The 20267-nt window shown below is 26.2% G+C and overlaps 2 protein-coding genes across 3 annotated transcripts; both read right to left on the reverse strand.

Moving 5' to 3' along the window:
• Positions 1-2713: 2713 nt before the first annotated feature.
• LOC107171562 (BBSome complex member BBS7-like) lies at positions 2714-8610 on the reverse strand. Its single transcript, XM_089226613.1, has 15 exons — positions 8471-8610; positions 8285-8408; positions 8101-8215; positions 7333-7462; positions 7059-7255; positions 6800-6977; positions 6644-6728; positions 6465-6573; positions 6188-6302; positions 5952-6107; positions 3829-4025; positions 3460-3630; positions 3278-3387; positions 2982-3212; positions 2714-2901 (listed from the first exon to the last, which is right to left on the reverse strand). The coding sequence occupies exons 1-15, from the start codon at positions 8576-8578 to the stop codon at positions 2765-2767; spliced, it is 2163 nt and encodes a 720-aa protein (XP_089082739.1). The 5' UTR covers positions 8579-8610; the 3' UTR covers positions 2714-2764.
• LOC107161738 (GDP-D-glucose phosphorylase 1) lies at positions 8594-13626 on the reverse strand. 2 transcript variants are annotated; one of them, XM_089226614.1, is made up of 9 exons: positions 13168-13625; positions 12694-12841; positions 11686-11833; positions 11509-11611; positions 11123-11226; positions 10890-11041; positions 9986-10051; positions 8832-8951; positions 8594-8735 (listed from the first exon to the last, which is right to left on the reverse strand). In XM_089226614.1, exons 1-8 carry the CDS (start codon positions 13351-13353, stop codon positions 8833-8835), a joined length of 1026 nt encoding a protein of 341 aa, XP_089082740.1. In that variant the 5' UTR covers positions 13354-13625; the 3' UTR covers positions 8594-8735; position 8832. The 2 variants fall into 2 exon arrangements, with proteins under 2 accessions (XP_089082740.1, XP_089082741.1); XM_089226615.1 differs by lacking the exon at positions 8594-8735 and having other exon boundaries at positions 8797-8951; positions 13168-13355; positions 13443-13626.
• Positions 13627-20267: the final 6641 nt, after the last annotated feature.

Below are 20267 nucleotides of genomic sequence, written 5' to 3' on the forward strand. Positions count from 1 at the left end.
AATTTCTACCTCAATTGTTATTTTTAATTTCTAAAATCAACAGTATAAGTATGGGTAGCATATCTTCTTTGTGTTTATCTGTACACCAACACATTGTTGAAAATCGAAGTATAATACGTGTGAAATCAAACGATTGTAGCAATAATAGAAAAACAAATTATACCTACCGTTTATCAAGATATTATATTATATTATTTTTTACTAATCTCAAAATGTTTCTTAGAATACAATGCATAGCATGATGTCAAGGATTTATTTATCCACTTAAAATATGCATTAAATAGGTTAGAATTACCACGTACGATAAATAAAAAAAATAGGTATTCATGCATTATATATAAATATAATTTACTCCCACGATGATATTATATATTTAGATAATCGGTTAAATGCATGCATATAAATATATTGTACAATATATAATATGTTGATACACAGCTATATTGGCTATTGTGTATAGGTACCTAAGTGTACTTAAATATTTTCGGCATAAATTAAGATGCTGTATACTATATATATAAGTATATAACATAATATGCATATAAACATATTAGTAGGTAGCCTAATAAGATTACTTATATATATTTTTGTGCGTACACACTGCGGCTTTATCACACGCGTGACGTGCCAGATTATAAGTAAATGTATTATATAAGTAGTAATAGGTACAGTCGTATAATATGATATACCTACCTATAGATATGCAATAAGCCAACGACGCATAGTTTTGGTTTTAAATTTCAAGTCAGTGGGAGTGATAGGTAAGCGCACAATTTTCGATGTTCAATTTAAATAGGAATCATGGATTTTGTTTTGTTTTTTTGCTCAAGTTTATGGGTGGTCTACAAAAACAAGAACCAGAGTAACTAACCAAATCAATAAATCATTTCCAACACTTATATACGTAGTGTATAATAATAATTATTATATTTAATATAATAAGACACACGTCCTGTGTATGTGCATAAATATGATGTTAACCTATGTTTTGTATAAAGTTTTGATGCAAAAAAAAAAACTGGTAATAAATTCAACAGTTAATGCTTAAAACTTGACGTGAATTCAATATTGTTCAAATTGGTAAATGTTTTAATTGGTTACAGTTTACATCAATAATACTTCAGTATTATAAAGTTGCAAGGGTTAAATATGAATATATATGTTACGGTAAATGACAAAAAAATAATAATTTACGTAATTTACCGGTAAATATCGTTAATATTCATTTTTAATTTATACTCGTATGAGTAGATTTTTACGTTAATTACCGAGAATTTACGATAAAAAGTTATACAAGTGGTTATTATTGTATTTATATCATATATTATTAACTTCTTATTTTCACATGGTAATGATCTATGAGATTTTGAATTACAAAGTTTGCTTGAAGAACAACAAGCACATTTATTATTTTTACATTTAGTTTTGCAGTGACATCGTTGGTACCCTTGTAAACCGAAATACTGCTCAAATCAGCTGCCTCTCGAAGAGTAAGCTTTTTTCTTTGATAGATTTAGGTATGTCGAGAAGTTTTTCTTTACAGGGTACTAGCTCAGATCTTGTGTATTTATATTTTAGCCATTTTAGGTGTCCATGTTCAGTACCTATATTAAAGTATAACATTCATTTTTTGTAAATATTTGAATAATTTATATGTGGATACTCTCCTAATTTGTAAAGATAATTTTCGACATGTATAACGACTAACGACTGCTAATAAATTACGCGGAGCACGATCTACATCTGCAGGTATCGATTCTTCAACGGTTGAACCTATTTCGAGTGGATCAAATCGAGATGATGATGACTTAACATCTTTTCTGCTTGTTTTGCAAACATGAGACTGATTTTTTTCGTTCGTTCGTTATTTTGATTTGTTGTTAATTAACTAAAACATTTTAAATGATTTTAACTTAATTTAATGAAAAAAATTATATAAAAACAAACCAAGTTTTGCTTCATCTTTTGTATAATTTTCACAGTATCCATCGCTTAGACTTTCAGTGTCTTCATCACAATTTTGAGTGTTCGTAGTAGAATTGATTCAATGTCCTCCTCTGACACAAACTTTCAACATCATATGTTGGAATACCAATTGAGGCTAATCCTATACTCTTGCTGGACATCGCTTCATACGGTGATCTACCAATACTTTTATGTATAGTAATAATAATACATAATATTATGTGAAAAATTATAGGTATACAAACTAACATGTATAGAAAAAAAATTAAAACTTGATTATAGTATAAATAGGTTAAGTTAATTATAATATAAATTAGTACCTCAATGGAAAGCGCGATTTTTTTGAAATTGAATACATTTTAAGCATTTGGCCAGTCCTTTGTATTATTTTGTGCCATCCAAGTGGCAAGCATATCTTTTATATCTCTGTTTAGAACCTTGACATTGGCTATGCTGAGGATTTCCGTGGACGATTTTAACGTCACTCCACAGTGAACGTAATTCAGTTATTATTGAGTTCACAAATACACGTTAGTTATAACACACGTCTAACAAAGTTGTGTTATTGACAAATTGTAGTATTATACATAACATTTACCAATTTATTTGGTGAAAATCGAAAATCTCCATTTTGTATATATATTTACGATAATTACCGGTTAATTACGTAATTTGCATGTTTTACATCATTTACCGTAACATATATAAAGATAGATATAGATATAAAGAGAGAGAGTAATGCAAAATATATGATTTATGTATCTATTACTTTATTAAATTAATTAGATATAAAAAATATTTAAAGTTCAAACATGCTGATTAATGAGTCCAATGTATTGCTTGTCTGTAGAGCTTCTTGTAAATCTTCTCGTGAGTTAGGTTTCACATTTAACCCTCTCAATTTGTGCCAATCATCAAACAATGCCAACATAATAGCTAAAACATCAAAAGTAAAATAAATAATAGATAGCTAAAAAAATTTTAATTTAAAAAGTAATTTCATTTAATTATCACACCTTGTAAACGCTGCATGCGTGATGGTCTCTGAAGTACTTCTTGTTTCAATTTGTCTTCATTTGAAACCATTAGTAAATACTCTTTTGTAAGTGATTCTCCATTTGTATTAGGATTGACAGATAGTTGTTTTATAGCATTAATAAGCTTCAATGTTTTGTCATTTTTTATGTCAGTTTTCAATTTAGAAACAATCGCATCAATCATCAATGTTAAACTACCTTCTGATATTTCTGTATACAATAAGCATGTGTTTTCAATGAACTATAAATTATGCTAGGTGATATAATACACAAACCATAAGTCATGTCCAATTTAATATTTTTCCTAGTAGCATCTCTACTGAAGTTGTCCTTGAGGATTGAAATTGCAGTAATATTGTCAGTCTTTATGTTTATAGATCCCCGACTGAAATAATAACATAAAAGTAAAATTATTTTATCTAGGTTAATGGCATCTAAACATGATTAAATAAACTACCTATATTCACACAATAAAACTGTATCTAATATTATTGATTCAAAAGAATACTCCAAACTCTCTTGAGAAGCTGGTTTCTCGGGGAGCCCTGGCAAACAGTTTGAAATCCACAAATGAGCTTCAGAAAGACTAAACCCACCACACAATGTCATAAAACTCTGAGGCTGATATCTAAAAAAAAATATTTTTTAAAAGTATTTTAATGGTATTAGTATTAAAAAAATCATATTTTATCACTATTTTTAATATTTAACTTAAAAAATTATTAATTATAATCTAAACCATACCTTCTTATAAAAGAAAGGCTTAAAATACTAAATTTTCTAATTACAAACATGGGTAATTATTATTATATATTGTACAACTTACACTATATTTTTTTTAGTTCTTTGATGATATAAAAGTGGCTTGATAGGAAATTTACAAACTTGACAACATTTAGGTTGTAGTAAGGGTGTAATGTATAGAGTTAAAATTCCATGATCACCCTCATGAGACCACATTTTTAATTCTAATTTTGTAGTATTTAACTGACATCTGTAAGTAATCAATAATTTATTATTATCCTGTAAAAAAAAAACAAAAATATTTTAATATGAATATAAAATATAACAAAAACTGTATTTATTTTTAATAGTATTAACTGAAAATATGGGTTAAATTGAACGTTTTATATGGTAGTATTAAATTATCATTGTATCATATTATATTCATGGAAAAATGTTTAACGTTTAACATTGTTTTCAGTATAAAATACAATGTATTTGATATTTTGAATATAATATTTTATCATTCAAAAAAAAAAAAAAGCGGGTAAGTGGATATCACTCTGCTGTACATTGGGGGTGGGGTGGACCTCTGACTAGGGTAGGTTAAATTTGAATGCAATGATAGGTATCATTGTATACGAAAAACTTTGAACGGAGACGGTTTATCTGTCTATTTTTTTTTTATAGGATATATTATAGATTATTAACGTTTGTCAAATCTTAGTTTTAAAAAGAAAAACTTTCATGAATTTCTATCTAAGATAATTTGAACATTGCCGTAATTTTGATGTATTTAGTCAAAATTTGAATTGTAAATGCTTATAAAAAAATTTGTGACTATATATTTCTTTTATTTTTCAACTGCTATTGTAAAAATATGTTAGGAGCCTTGTATTAAATTTTCAAATCTTAGATATAAAAGAAAAATACTTTATGCATTTCTAGTTTAAAATAATTTGCGGATTTTCGTGATTTTTATGTATTTTGTAAAAATTCAAAATTTGAATGCTTTTAAAAAAAAATTATTCATACATATTTCATTTATTTTTCAACTGCTATTGTAAAAATATGATAGGTGAAGTTTCCAAGTATCTACGACTTATACTTTTTGAATAATTACAAATATTTAAAATCGTTTGAGGATAAATCGTTATCGTTATTCGTTACGCTATTTCGTAAAAATTTAAAATTCAAACGCACTTAAAATTTTTCCTATAATGATGTTTCGAGTTTTCTCTACTTGAAGGAAAACTAATAGAAAACTTAGTGTTATATTTTTAATCCTTAGTTATAAACACAAACATTTTTATGATTTTTCAACTTCAAAATTACTTGCAAATTTTCGCGTTTTCGACAGATTTCGTAAAAATTTGAACTATAAACGCTTATAAAAAAATTGTGACTTACGATTTTTAATTTTTTTTAGCTACCATAAGAACAACTCATAAGGAACCTTGTATTAAATTTTCAAGTTTTTTTGGTCGTCCAACATTTTTTTACCGGGACTTAAAAAAAATTGAAAATTTCAATGGTCTACAAATAACTCAAAAAAAGTCAAAAATTTGTGAAAATTAAACTGTATATAGATAACACTAACATAAACATTTGGTGAAAATTTCAAGTATTTACAGTGATTAGTTTTTGAATTACAACCATATAAAAAAATCGATTTGGTCGAAAACTGGTTTTGCGTAAAAATTCCCGTTTTTCTGTCATTTTTTTTTTTGTATTTCTCGATTTCTTTGAAAACTACTGGAAAATGTTTACTTTTGACCTGTATTAATGCACCAACGATATTCACTTTTACATCGGAAACCACCCCCAAAGTTTGAAATTGAAGCATTATTTCGACTAGTTATGCTGTACACCGACACAAAAAAAAAAAACACACATCATTGTAAAATCAATACATTCATCACTTCGTTCAGAATCTAAAAAATACATGAAAATATACTACAAATGAGGTACCTATTTGAGTATTTCACAAATAAATTTTGAGGTTCGGCCTAGTCAGCTTCACCTCTATAGTGTCAACCTGACTCTAGAGAATAGCTGGCAATCTACTTCAAGGACTCAAAAATTTATTTAGTTTGAGCTCTTATTAAATTTGTTTAAAATCTAAAATTATACTTGTTTTGATTAAATAGGTTAAATGATGCAAATGAAAATAATAACAAAATTAAATATTATTGAATAAATAAATAATAATATAAACTATTATACCTCTTCTTTACATTTACTTTTGCTCACTACAGCATTATTATTGTTTTCAATATCAATCAAATTAATTGAACAATTGCATTGCAATAAAACATTATCAATAGTAGCTTCAAGTTCAATGATTAAATGATAAATTAATTTTTCTGAATCCAAAAACATCTGTAAAAAAAGTGAAACATTTTTTATTTATATACTTTATTAACTTTACTTTAATAAAAAAATAATAATATCATTCTCACAGAGTTCTTAACAGCTAAATAAGGTAAAACAGAAGGTCTTGAACTTTTTTGGGTAAATTCCAAATATTTGTTTCTTTCTATAGCAACTTGTCTTTCCAGATCACTTACTTCAGTCCTACAACATTCTTGATTAGATTCAATTTGAATTAAATGATAACTAAATATTTTTCTAGTTTCAATGAAAGTAACAAAATAAAATACAAAATTCTAATAAATGTACATGCATTAAATAATTAATACTTATAACTAAACTATATATCGGTGACAATATGTTTACCTTATATCTAATATTTTTTGTTTTTCATCGTTCAAAATTATGTTTGATGATTCCAATACAATTTCTTTATCAATATGTTGATCAACGAAACTTAATCCAAAAAGCCAACCTGAAAAAATTATACAATAATCATTCTTTAAATAATATAATAATATGTAGAATGAATAATTTAACTTAACCTGTAAAAGTTGTGACAACAATTTCTGGAATACCAAAACATCTTATAGCTCCACCTTGAATTGAAGTTATACTCTCTGAGCAACTCTAAAATAATGTTAACATTTATACACAACAGATTGACAGTGGTCAAAAATTATAAAATCAATTAAAATTACATATTTATATTTTTCAATAGGGACAGAATGTGAGTCTAATGAATAAACTTCAACCGAACCACTTTGACGACCGATTAAAAGATGATCCTCTCCATTAAATTCATAACAATCAATACATGTAATTGCTCCTTGCTTTGATTGAGTTACCATTTCCCAAAGTATAGTCGTAGAAGCATTTCTAATATGTAAATTATAAATGTCTTCAACTTCAAGTTTTAAAACTAGTATAATATTATCAGTATTTAAAATTAAAATATACTTTTCTATTTTAAGAAGTACAATATGACCACTTTGCAGTCCCACTAAAACTTCATTTCCATATGAACCTCCATTGTTTTTCATTAAATGTAAAATAGTTGGCTCTGATGATAAATAAAATGTTTCTTTTACAGTTGAACCCTCAAGTATTCTAATACATAAATCTGCACAAGCTAGAATAGGCATTATACCTTGCATCTAAATAAATATATACATCCTTAGATAACAATAAATGTATAAAAGTTAAAATGATAGTTTATAGATTATTACAATACCTTTATTACATCTAATGTTAAAATGCTATTTATTAATTCTGGACATAAATAAGTACTTATGTCTTTGCAATCATTAAAGTGACTAAATATATGTTTTCCTGATACCAAAAGTTCATTTCCAGTCACATACCTGATAAAAATATTTTTACAAATATTAAATTCATTACAGTTAGTAATTATGATAATGATTAATTTGAAAAGTCCCAAAGAGGAGTAGCCTCAAGCATTCAAGCAGGGTAATTGTAAATGGTTCGAACAAAGTATTTTTTTAAGCTATGTTTATGATGGCTAACTACACACAAATTGATATAGTCATTGTATATCAATACTAGTGCAACTAATAAATATATTTTCAATACAATTTTAGCCAATTTACAACCTCAGAAAATTACAATTTAAATATCCCCAGACATTTACTATTACCCCTCAATTTCAAGAGAAATGTAAATGAATATTTTTAATAATAAGATAGTATTTTTTTTAAATTGTATGCACGAAAATTTAAAATTTGGGGTTATTGTGAACGGATTACTAAAACACAATGAAGGTACAACATGATAATTGTAAATACATTTTTTTTTTTACTTTATTGAATTATAACAGTATTTTGTTTCATAATAGGTAAGTCAGTTTACGTAAAACTTAATATTTTACATAACACCTATAATTTATAATATATTAAATATAAAACCATTTACTAATAATTAATTGTATCACGACAAACAAATTATACATCAATTATTTTCAGAATTCACATATAATACTCACATGCATTTAATTGATTCCAATAATCCAGTATCAAAACTAAGAAACATTCTGCCCTTTTTAGTATAGCCACGAACTGATGTCCCCATTGATAAAAATATTTTATCTTGAACAGTACCTTTGAAGGTATTAATTATCTTGATTAATTAACATGAAATTTAATTAGAATAATAAATTTATTAGATACCAAGAGCTCCTCCTAAACAAACTTCAGTTATTTTTTCTACAGGCAGTGTTTTGAATAACATGTTAATTTTCCCTTTTCGAATTTGAAACATTTGTACAATACCTTCTTGATCACCAACAATAATCTACATTTAATGTTAAAATTAATAGTAAAACACAATTATATTTTGTTATGATAGCACGTTACTTTTTGTGTCTTCTTTTCAGCTGCATCACTTTGAGAAATCGGCAAAACCTTCATGCAATTAGAAGAAACCATGCCTAACAATGTGTAATCTACTCTATAAAGCTCCATGTTTAATGTTTTATAGTTTTATAGCATTAATCAAATCACAACATTATTAAAAGACTAGTTCACTGATAATGCAAGTAATGACTACATTCAGTGGTTGCTATGGGTATAAAATTGTAAACATACCTAGTAAGTAGGGAAAATGTATCCCTTAATTTTACTGAAAACCGTTTTACAGGTATTATTATAATAAACATGATTTTAACAAAATGTAAAACAAATTGGTTATTCAACAAAACTTTTATTTTTAACTTACTTCATGTTGTTAAGTACAAATTTTTTATGTCATTTTCAATTAATAAAAATGAAGATTCTGTAACATCTGTAAGAATTTTGGTAACACTATTTTCTGAGACTTCAGAAAATTCAGATTTATCTGAAACAAAATATTACTAAGTGTCATAACTTATATGTTAGTATACATAAAATAACCATAAGATTTTTGCAGTGGCGTATTTACAAACTTATTTTTGGGAGTGCCATAATAGTGAAATAATTTTATAAATTAGTATAAAATGCTCTTTAATCTTTATTATACCTATTAGTGATTAGTCCTTAATCTTAAAGAAATAAAATACAGGTTAAAACTATAACTATAACTATAACTATTTATTAAAAAATCCGGATAAAAAAAAATTACATAATAATATTATATTATACCTTTTTGTTAGGAGCCCCCGATGCTCAAATATAGAGTAAATTGTGTTCTCACAAATTATATTATCATCAGATTTTTTATATACCATAATATAAAGTGTGTGGTGCCGACATTGACGTGCGGTCGATTGTTATTATTATTATTTGATTACAATTTAATTATTAACAATATTTATATTTATTTTTAAATAGGTTATTTTTTTCATTATGCTTTATAAAATAAACTAACTATTATATTATATTATACCAAATTATTATATTATTGATAATATGTTTAAAATTTGACATCTTCAATTTGGCCTTTGGGGGGAGAGGTGGAACCCCCCACCCACCCATCCCCTCCCCACTCATAAATACGCCACTGAATTTTTGTCATTCTAGTAATTGTAATTAAAGTAAATGATTTTCTGTAAAGGGTTTTAGATGAAACCATTCATAAATGTTCAATATGTTAATTTGGATACAGAATAATACTATTAAAGTATAATCATAGAAATTGGTTCCATAACACAATATATTAATGTTGATTATAATAAAACTTTATTAATATAAATTATTTCCTACAACATAACTTTTGTTTTTTATGATTAAGTTACATTTAACCCTATGTGTAATGGTCATTGGTCAATGGTCATAATACAAGACTTAAATATAATTAAACAAGTAATATTTTAACAATTTAGATACAACAGAAATTTAACAACTACTAACCCTCAAAACGATTACTAAACTTATAATCATGTTTTAAATTACCTTTAAATACTAAGTGGCCAAACAATTCACAAGTTGCTGGAGAAAATTTATCCATACGTTTATCCCCTAGAAAATAGGTATATAATATTATTGTTAACATATTAATATTTTACATAAATAAAAAAAATAAAAAAGTATTCATATGAAAATACTATAGGTTTTAAGTTTTAAAATTCATTACACCCTTAAAAAAATAAAGTTTTTAATTATTAATTATTTAATATTAAAAATAAATATGTATTCAGGGTCGGCTAAGGTATAGATGAGCTAGACATGCCTATAGCAACACTTTAGTAGGGGTGGCATTTTTAGAACAGTGACCTATATTTATTTTAAGTTAAACTATTTTAAGGGTGGAAAAATTTGATTTTGTCTAGTGGACTACTTTTGCATGAACCGGTACAGAATGACAGAATCAAACTTGTGATACCTAACATTTAATATTATGTTAAAACAGTTTTGAAGTAAAATAACTAAAAAAAAAATAAATGATATACTTTAACAATAAAAAAAGTTACTTATTTTTATATTAAACATGGCACTTATAATATATAGCAGTATGGTATATACTAATATGCTATTTATTATATATATATATAATATTTAAAACAATGGAGATTTTAAAAATAATGAGAAACATACCTTAGGTAAAAATTACAAAATATAACTGTAAAAAAATGTCTTCTTAACCTTTGAATTCTAGCACAGGGGTTAAAAATGAATCTAAAATATTAAATTAATAGTTTAACTAAGAAAAACTAAGGATATAATGTATAAGAATTATTTATTTAATAATAACCTCAACTATGATAATTTAACAGTTTATTCAGGATAATAATTATTTTAAGATTTGTAGATAATAAGTAATAATATACAAATAAGTGCCTTATGTATATAAAATCACCTGATGAAATTCTTGGCCAAATAAAAACTCTCACACAATTTCTTGAATTTTTAAAATCACTGACATTTAAATCTTTAACTAGTGCTCGAGTAATGAAAACATTATGAGGGATATTTTTTTTCTGAAGGTAATTAATCATGATATAAACTGTCCTAAAATACATAAAAATACTAGAATTAATTAAAAATAATAATTAATCAACTTTAATACAAGGACTACAATATTGAGTTTACTTGACAAAATTGGACAGCATATCGCTGCTTTTCAGTACAAATACAAATCCTTTGGAAGGATAATCAATAATTACATGACAAGGGCCACTGAATTGTTCTATATCCTGAAAAATATTAAATAACATGTAAATGTCATGTATTATTCAGTGGTTAAAATATTCCATAAATTATAAATTAGGGTACATTCTTTTAAGTCAGTTTAATTTTGAAAATATAATACTAAGAAACTATTAAATAATTTAAGATTCACAGAAATTAACTGGATGCTTATAATGCAATTTATTTTAATAAATTTATTATTTTTGTTTTACAAACATTTTACTGAATATTTATATTATATATTATTTACATATTTAATATTTATTTAAGATTTTTTTTTCACTTACACAATACTCAAGGTACATTTTATATTGTAAATAATACAAGTGTAAATGAAGATGATTCACTGAAGCAAAGGCACATAAACTATTGAACCCAACACGTATTGTCCTAAAAATTAATAGGGTGTATAATAGTTTAACACATTTGTTATAACTTATAAGATAATAAGAATGGTAACTTACGGAGATGCACTTAGAAGTAACAATTGAATAGCAATATTCAAACTATATTCATCAATAACTTGCGGTAATTTACTATTGAGTTTTGGTAAAATTAAAGAATGAAAGTCTCCTAAAGGACTTGTATTTATTGCCAAGGTATCATCTGTACCTAAATAAATCACAAAATGTATAGTGAAAAGTAATTAAAGAACTGTTATCTTAATATTTAGTTGTAATACTATTTTTATTATATCCCTATTAAGTTTAAAAAAAAAATGATCTTTCATATAAAATTGTTTATTTTTTCTTGATTTAAGGAACATAATTCATATGACTTCCAAATATTCCATGATTGCATTGATGATTTCATAGAATATTTATGAAATAATAACTATATTAGAATCACATTTCTAAATCTTGAATAATTATGTGAAAATTATAACTTTAACACCTTTTTAATTAAAATTAATTAACTGCTTTTTACAGCTAATGCCTTTTGTTAATCTATGTACTTTATTTTTAATATATTGGCTAATAATTGAAATAATTATTATTCCCTTAAACAATGCCTAAAATTCTAATTAAAGATCTTTTATAACAGGTATTTGTGCGGTTTAACACTCACAAATTCCTATTAAAACTTTATGGATAAAATATAGTACATTCATAAATATACAGAATTAACACATCAGGAAATATTGTAATGGTAATCTGAAGACTATATCATGTCTAAAGAACATCAAAACAGAACACAGGCACTTACACAACCCGAGGGATTCTGGATCATATATGAATATATTCATATCAAGTGATAAATTTTATTTGACATTAATGTATATGCAAATAAAAATAGTAATTAATAAATAAATATTAGTTATATTATATTTATTATAATTTATAACAAATTATAAATTTAACAACACATTCAAAACCAAATATACTAGAACCCCCCTCAAAAAATATTTGGTTGCATTTCTGAAATAAAGTATTAGTTAATTGAATAACGATATATATTATCTATTAACTTACTAGAAGAAATACTTGATGCATGACTAAATTTGAATAAATATTCTCCTACATTAACTTTTGTAAAATTGAACAAATCGTCATTAAATGGTTCTAACACACTGGAAAATATGTTTGGCTTACGACGTTTGGTACCTCTATCAATGTTCAACTATAATAACAATATTTAATGAAATAATAATTTATTAGAACTTAGTAATTAATAAGTATGAGAAATTACAATTGTATTTATAGTATAGTGCAAAGGTCGGCAAATTATGAACTCATTGTGAAACCTGTTAATAAATGTATGTAACAAATAAAATAGTAAATTTTTAAAATTTTAATACAAAAAAAAAAACATTAGATACCTGCTATTACTTTTTATCAGAATTTATTTGTCTATACCTTGTTTATTTTATTATTTTAATCATCCAGATTCCAATGAAAAGAATAATTGCCGATCTCTGATAGGTAAAGAAAATCTAATAAACTTACAACTGCGAGAAACCCATACTTTCCAGGCAAAATGATTACATTTTCTTCTTTATATTTGTACCTGAATAGCCCTTCATCTTCCTTTTTTTTCCATAGACTTTTTAAAGATTCGTCAAATTTTGAATTAACAGACAACGATTTCCACGATGTTGTAAATATTAAATCTTTGTCATCGTAATAAAACATTTCTTGAATAATAGATTTTTATCAGGGTTCAGATCGAATCGAGTTAGTGAAATTTAAAATTTGAAGTCAGTGATTTAAATTCTAATTACCTAGTATAATGCCTATTTGTTATATATTTATATCTTCCTTATAATAAATAGATAATAATAAAAACAAGAAATCCCAAAGAAATTTAATTTCCAAAACTTGTTTAGCACTTAGCAGTTAGCACGCAGAGTCGTAGAATAGCCAGTATAGATTAAACTTAGTTCATTAATTGCATTATGATTTTATCAGCATGCGTTTGACTATTATCAATAAACATTACACGTGATATGAAAAACACAGCTGTTGATAACATATCTGTAAGTGAAATGGTGACTCGTGACTTACCTTTAGACCTAGTTAGTTCTATTGTGGTTCTATAAAATATTAAAATAGATATATCTATGGACCTATATCGACAAATTCTGAATTCTGATTTCACCATTATAATTCTTAACTCATTATACTTCTATTCTAATACGTAGGTTCCCAAAAAAGGTTACCTGATGAAAAAGTTTTCCACCAAACAATGTAACTAGAGACCTAACACCTGTGACGATACATGAATCCTCCAAATTTTGAGGAACGTCTCATAACTAAATTTGGATCATCGCATTTAGAACCTGATAAATTTATTTTCACTTTTTTTATTATATCAGGTAATAAATGGTTAATAACAATTTTAAATAAAAAAAAAAATACTAATTATTCATTTAATAACATCACTTAAACAAGATTGCAGAGTGCAGGTAGACATAAAATGTAATAATGTTTCAAATGTAATAAAGAAGTAAATAAACGTTAAATCACTTAGAACTAATCAAAATCAATATAGGTAGTCCATAATACAATAAATAAATAATAATGATAATAATAATGTTTTTAATCAAAATGTCAGTCAAACATTAGGTAGGTAAGCTTTTTTTAAAATCTAACCTTGTTATTTTATTTTCATTTAATTTTTTCATCTGACTTTCAACAAATAAAATGTTGTATCAGTGTCGTCTCCTATGTTGACGTAGGTATAGAAATTAGCGAGCTTCTTATTAACATTAGGTACACTATCGGTTTGAATTATCTTTAAAGCATCTAAAAATGTATAAATATTTAGATGGGAACTATTAAAAAAACGATTAAATTTTTTGTGAATTGACTCGCACGCGTTTGTCGCTTGAACTATTCTCTGTCTATAATATTGATGGAGGAAAAGTGATTTTTTTGAAATATAATTTTTGGCTAAATTATTTTAATTAGTTTGTATTATTATCAAACATCATAATATCAGAGCCCAAGTTCCCTAATGAATAATAATAAATATACCTCAGAGAACCCCTGAGTATGAAATAAAAATTCTACTACCTAACCAATATATAGTGGAACGTAGTTCATGAATCCCTTTTTTACTGGACGCAACTAAGGGGTCCCGAGCAGTGAAAAAGTTGGTTGATTTTATTTTCCCTGATTGTCATATAATTGTATAACCTTTTGGCTCTTTTTATACTTAAAAGTATTTACATCCTATATATCTTGAATGATAAAAAACAAGTTAAGTGTGTCTCTAAAAGAGCGTACTCGTGGCACTGACACTGAGTGACATGTGTTATGGTTCAACATATCTGATCTATATGGTTAAAATATCACAAATCGCAATATTCTTGTTGTTACACGTTACCTATAAAACCATCTTGAAATCTTTTTAAAGGTAAAATTATGTAGGTACTATAGGTACAAAGTACAAATGGTACAATAACTGCCAATACATATGTCTTCTCAATTCTTTGAAATAAAAACATTTCTTAGTAGGTACCGATAACTATTATATGCAGTTTCTTGTAAAAAAAAATTAAGTAAGGTCATTCATGAAATAATTTAAATAAAAATGCCCGCATGGGTGCTGGGTTGGTATATTATTATTTATTAGTATTTCTACTGTGAGTGTAGACGCACTTATTTCTATAATAATAATATGCATTATTTGTAGAAATAAATTATCTACTAAAAATTAAAGGAAAGTTTTTATAGGATATAGGACGTATATGTATAATATTGCTAGGTTGATGGTACTTTGAAATATATAGTAATGTATAAAGTCTTATATTATACCTAGCCATATGCCCTATAGCCAGTGGTGCAAATCTAGGGGTGCAGGGGGGCAACTGCCCCAGTGACCCCTTTATTTGGTAGGTAGGTGGTCAATTAATTGATACTCGATGGTCAATTTTCAGACATTACAATAAGCATATATCAATACACTTATATTATATTATATTTTTATTTGATACATTTTAATATTATTATTTATATGTAAGTGAGCACAGTGAAATTTTTTTTTTAATAGGTGGGTAATGGGTATTGAATACTTTTGTTTTGCCCCCCCCCCCCCATAATTTGAATTATAGTTTGCGCCTCTGCCTATAGTTACATAATATATATTCAATTATATTATAACAATACATTAATAAATAAGTAGGTATATAGGTAAATAAAAATAAGTAGATAGTAATATAGATATTAGATAGGTACATGCATTTTATGTAAAAATAAATTAACTATAGAAAATATAAGAATGTTGATTTACATTTATGCGTAAAATATGTCAGACATTATTAAACTTGAAATGTCGTGGTCATTTGAATAGTCACAAAAATATTTTTGTAAAGATTAATTGAGACAAAATTCAATATTAATTGGTTCATTCATTATTTTGTTTTTGAGAATCATTTTTGAATCAAAATTATATCATTTAACAACGGGACTTTTCCTGCTATTTCGACGTACAATTTTAATGAAAAACATTAATTATTAGTGGTAATAATAGTATGGTGTTATTGTAGTGACTGTCGCACATGTGACGTAATAGATATTAATTTGTTGTCACAATGTATTTAAAATCTATTACACAGTGATCAGAATAATTAGTCATCAAAATGTTTTAATTAACCTCTTACCTGCATACAAATAAAAAATAAATAGAATTTGATAAAAACGATTAATATTAATTTTTGTTAAAATTGGGTACCTATATAATTTTATATTGTATTAAGTAAATCTTTGAATGTATAATCATAAAATATAAAAAAAAATTAGACATTTTAGATGTAAAGGTTCTAATACATTTTTGAAATGTGTTTTTCAACCTAAATATAATGTGATGGGTTAAATTAATTTAAAAAAAAAATAATTATACTACGAATATCATTTTTTTTATATATATATATATATATATAATTTCATCTATAATAGGTTTGCTGATTTTTGTAATCTTATAACGTATGTACAAAAATATTTTTTTTTTCAAAGACTTAAACAAACCTGGCTTACACCGATATGAACTCAAGTCATGTAAAAACGTATAAGGTGAATTGATCTATACTATAATATATATTATTAATGTTTAATATATGTTAATATGTTATGTTTCTGACAATTAAAACAGCAATAATACTATTGAAAATATTAAACCATTAAGTACCTACTTACCTCTAACTATATTATGTGCGACAAATTGTTTTGGAGGTATTTTCACCTCAATTAAGAAAACAATTATTGGAAAAACAAATAAATTATATTTTTTTTTTAATTTAAAAACATTAAAAATTATTAATAGTTACTTTTCTTAAAACTCATTAATACTCATTACTCAACCTTGAAGAACTAGGCGCACGCTTTTTTCGGCGAAGGCGAATTCGTATAATATTGTGTCCCCGAGAGATCCCAACCGCATATTGATCTCTCCGGTAAATTTCACATCTCAAAAATACATAATTATAATAGAATGTTTTCAAGAAACTTGAATATAATTAACTTATAAGTTATAAAACTTGGTCCTTATTATAGCTTTAAAAACCTTACAACGCGCCATCGCCCAGTACAGCAATAGAAAGGTTCACCAATATATTATCAATTATTTTTAAACAATAATCAAATAAGATCATTTTTGCTTGATCTAATCAAACTGAAAGGTTGGTACTTTCCCTACACATATTACATATACATATAATTACAATAGTAAGTTATAGTACTATATTGTTTATATGTTTGGAAGAAATGAAGAATATTCAGTTTCATTGTGCCTTGGTAATCAAAGTTAAACATACTTCTGGAAATTAACTAAGTTATAATGGTGTTTTGTTTATCATAATTCGGGCCTGACTGGATTTTTTGTTTGAAATAAATCGCAATAAATTTTGCAGAAAAAGGTATGATTTCCATTGGTCAAATATCTTCCATTGAAAAAACAACACAGACATCAATATGAATACATATGATACCCGAACAATATACAGCTTTGTTTTCCAATCTCACTGTCACAATCATCATAGCACAGCATCCATTCTTTTAAAGGACAACGCCATTCCTAAGCTCTTCAGGGTCAGACAATATCTTTTCCTCTAACCGCTGTAGCGAGTACAGAAATACAATGCCTATTGGACGGAAACATTATCGAAACTATTTACCCTGCTACTTATAATATCCAATGGACTTCGTCTATATTATAGATTGCCAAAAAAAAAAATGATCAGGTAAGACTTAGTATTGATTTTAAGATTAATGTTAATTTATGCATGCATGATGCATAAAGATGCACACCTGTTGCCTGTTGCTCACTTTTGTCACTTAAAAAAAAAATCATAGCCAAGTTGTCAGATTTCACAGAGTTCAGTTTAAAGTCATAGGACCTGAAATTAGTATTTTTATACAATAATAATAATTAGAAGAAGACGAAGACGAAAATATTAAGCAACATCCCATAATATTCCAAATGTATTTTTCGTATCGTATCATACACTTTTGGTGCAAATTAAAAAGGGTAATGGACTAAAGTATATGATGTGATCTCACAAATTTAACAGAGATGAAATAATTTCTTGGAAGTGTGTGTTGTGTTCATAACCCCTAAATCACCCCCCCCCCCCCCCGTATTCGGGCCTGGTAATATACGAATTAAATTTATTATCTTATTAACTATTCATCTTCCTACAATACCACTACAATATTTTAGTACTCAAAATCGTGGTTATTTTGGCTCAAAAAATATAAATAAGACTCAAAAAAAACGGGCATAGTAGAAATTTATTAGGCGTATAGGTAATTCAGTAATTGTATAAGCCATGAAAGGCCACGCTAGACGCGCTTCTTTGAGGTCGTATGGTCAAAAATGTTCTATCTGGCACGCGTTCTGTTTTGTAGTTGTCATCAATTTGTTATATTATTATTAAGTATTTTTCATCATATTTTTAAAATTGAAGTAGTGTTTGAAGGCATTTTTAATGTATTACTTTGTTGAAATTGAATTTATTAATCAGGATTCAACTGATAAATGATACAATAATATAACCATGTTACCTAAATATAATTTATTACCAAATTAAATGTTTTCTTTTTGTAATATTTTCCTCTTATACCTCTTAAACTAACAATCAAAATAAGTATAAGTCACAGTGGATATTTACAAAAATTAATTTAAGCGCTTACTTTTATTTGTAATCATATAGATGTCTCTATATTATCATACATTGATCTGAGTGTAAAGGAAATATTGCCTACGTATCCCTTCACGGCTTCTCAAATTAATTATATTTTATAAATTATTTTACCACATTAAACAGAATAAGTCATATCATCGACGTGGATACTTACAATTTTTATTAAATTTATTTATATTATACATGTATATACTATATACATATAGTTATTTAATTAAATCTGATACTAATGATAGTTGTTGGTAAATAAAAAACGAACAACTTTTTTCTACTTCCCTTCCTACCTACTCACCAACCTCCGACCATTATCTGATATTTTGTCATCAATTGTTCGAATCTTAACTCACGTGGCTGTACAATATAATATATATTTTTTAACTAACTAATGCGCCACTGCAAGGTTGAATACCAACACTTCAGCTTACTTACTATAGACGCCAAACATTGAGATATAATGATGAATATAACCGTCGGTGTCGAATTCACTAGGAAGAAATTACCAGGGTGTTCTACTCGAATGATTCGCCAATGCCAAAACGTCGAACGACACGCACTGTCAATGTTGTTATAGTATATTGTCAGTCTATCCCATTGTCTACATTAATAGGTACCTATATACCTAAATATATTTTATAGGTGTCTACTTACAGATCAACGTCTCGCACCGTTGGTACACATCTCACTGTATAAAGACTTAACATACCTACACTATTATTATACCTATATATATTATCACAGGATTCGTTAACAAGTGGACTGTATAAGGTTTTCACTTTATAAACCCCAATTGTAATTATTGTTTCAATTTCAAGGAAATGAAAATTGTCTTTATTGTTGTACGTAGGTAAGCAATATAGTGCGTACCTATATGCATCATTATGTATTATGATATACCAGTTCAAGTTCATATAATAATGACGTATACTATAATATACGTATAATATATATATAATAGTATATTATACATTATGGCATTATCAATATCCCCTCCCGTCACTCCTTTTTAGAAATAATACATTTATATATGTATAATTTATATGCAGTCAGCAGTCAGGTGAAGCCTGTATCGGCATAAATGCTAGATAATTAGTCTTAAATCTATGTTATTATCAGTTATTGCTTTATCAATAAAAAAAATTTCTTTTTTTCTATAAGAACCAGCGGTACCTTTGTCTCCAAATTATTATATGTATTTCATAATAATAGTCTAACATTAATATTTTCTCTATAATAAAAAACAAAACATTTTCCGTCGAACTGGAAACTGTTGCAGTAAACCACAATTCAATATTTTAATACAAACGACATAAATACATAATATATAAATAAAATACTGACATATTATATATATCATAAATTTACACGATAAATTATAAATTATGAGGTATTATAGTCTTATCCAAG

Source organism: Diuraphis noxia, unplaced genomic scaffold (assembly GCF_037042655.1).
Source record: "Diuraphis noxia isolate RWA-SAM2 unplaced genomic scaffold, SU_Dnox_SAM2 contig0004, whole genome shotgun sequence".
Lineage (NCBI taxonomy): Eukaryota > Metazoa > Arthropoda > Insecta > Hemiptera > Aphididae > Diuraphis > Diuraphis noxia.

Bases quoted from the DNA above. Each gene is read 5' to 3' on its own strand.
- LOC107171562 (XM_089226613.1), bottom strand. From the start codon at position 8,578: ATGGAGCTTTATAGAGTAGATTACACATTGTTAGGCATGGTTTCTTCT. The intron at 4,026-5,951 runs GTATAATAGTTT...TTTTTTTTACAG, and splicing joins AAAGTAAATGTAAAGAAGAG to GATAATAATAAATTATTGAT. The intron at 3,631-3,828 runs GTAAGTTGTACA...ATTTTTTTTTAG, and splicing joins AGAACTAAAAAAAATATAGT to ATATCAGCCTCAGAGTTTTA.
- LOC107161738 (XM_089226614.1), bottom strand. From the start codon at position 13,353: ATGTTTTATTACGATGACAAAGATTTAATATTTACAACATCGTGGAAA. The intron at 11,612-11,685 runs GTAAGTTACCAT...ATTAATTTTTAG, and splicing joins TTACTTCTAAGTGCATCTCC to GACAATACGTGTTGGGTTCA. The intron at 11,227-11,508 runs GTAAGTGAAAAA...AATATTTTTCAG, and splicing joins AAATGTACCTTGAGTATTGT to GATATAGAACAATTCAGTGG.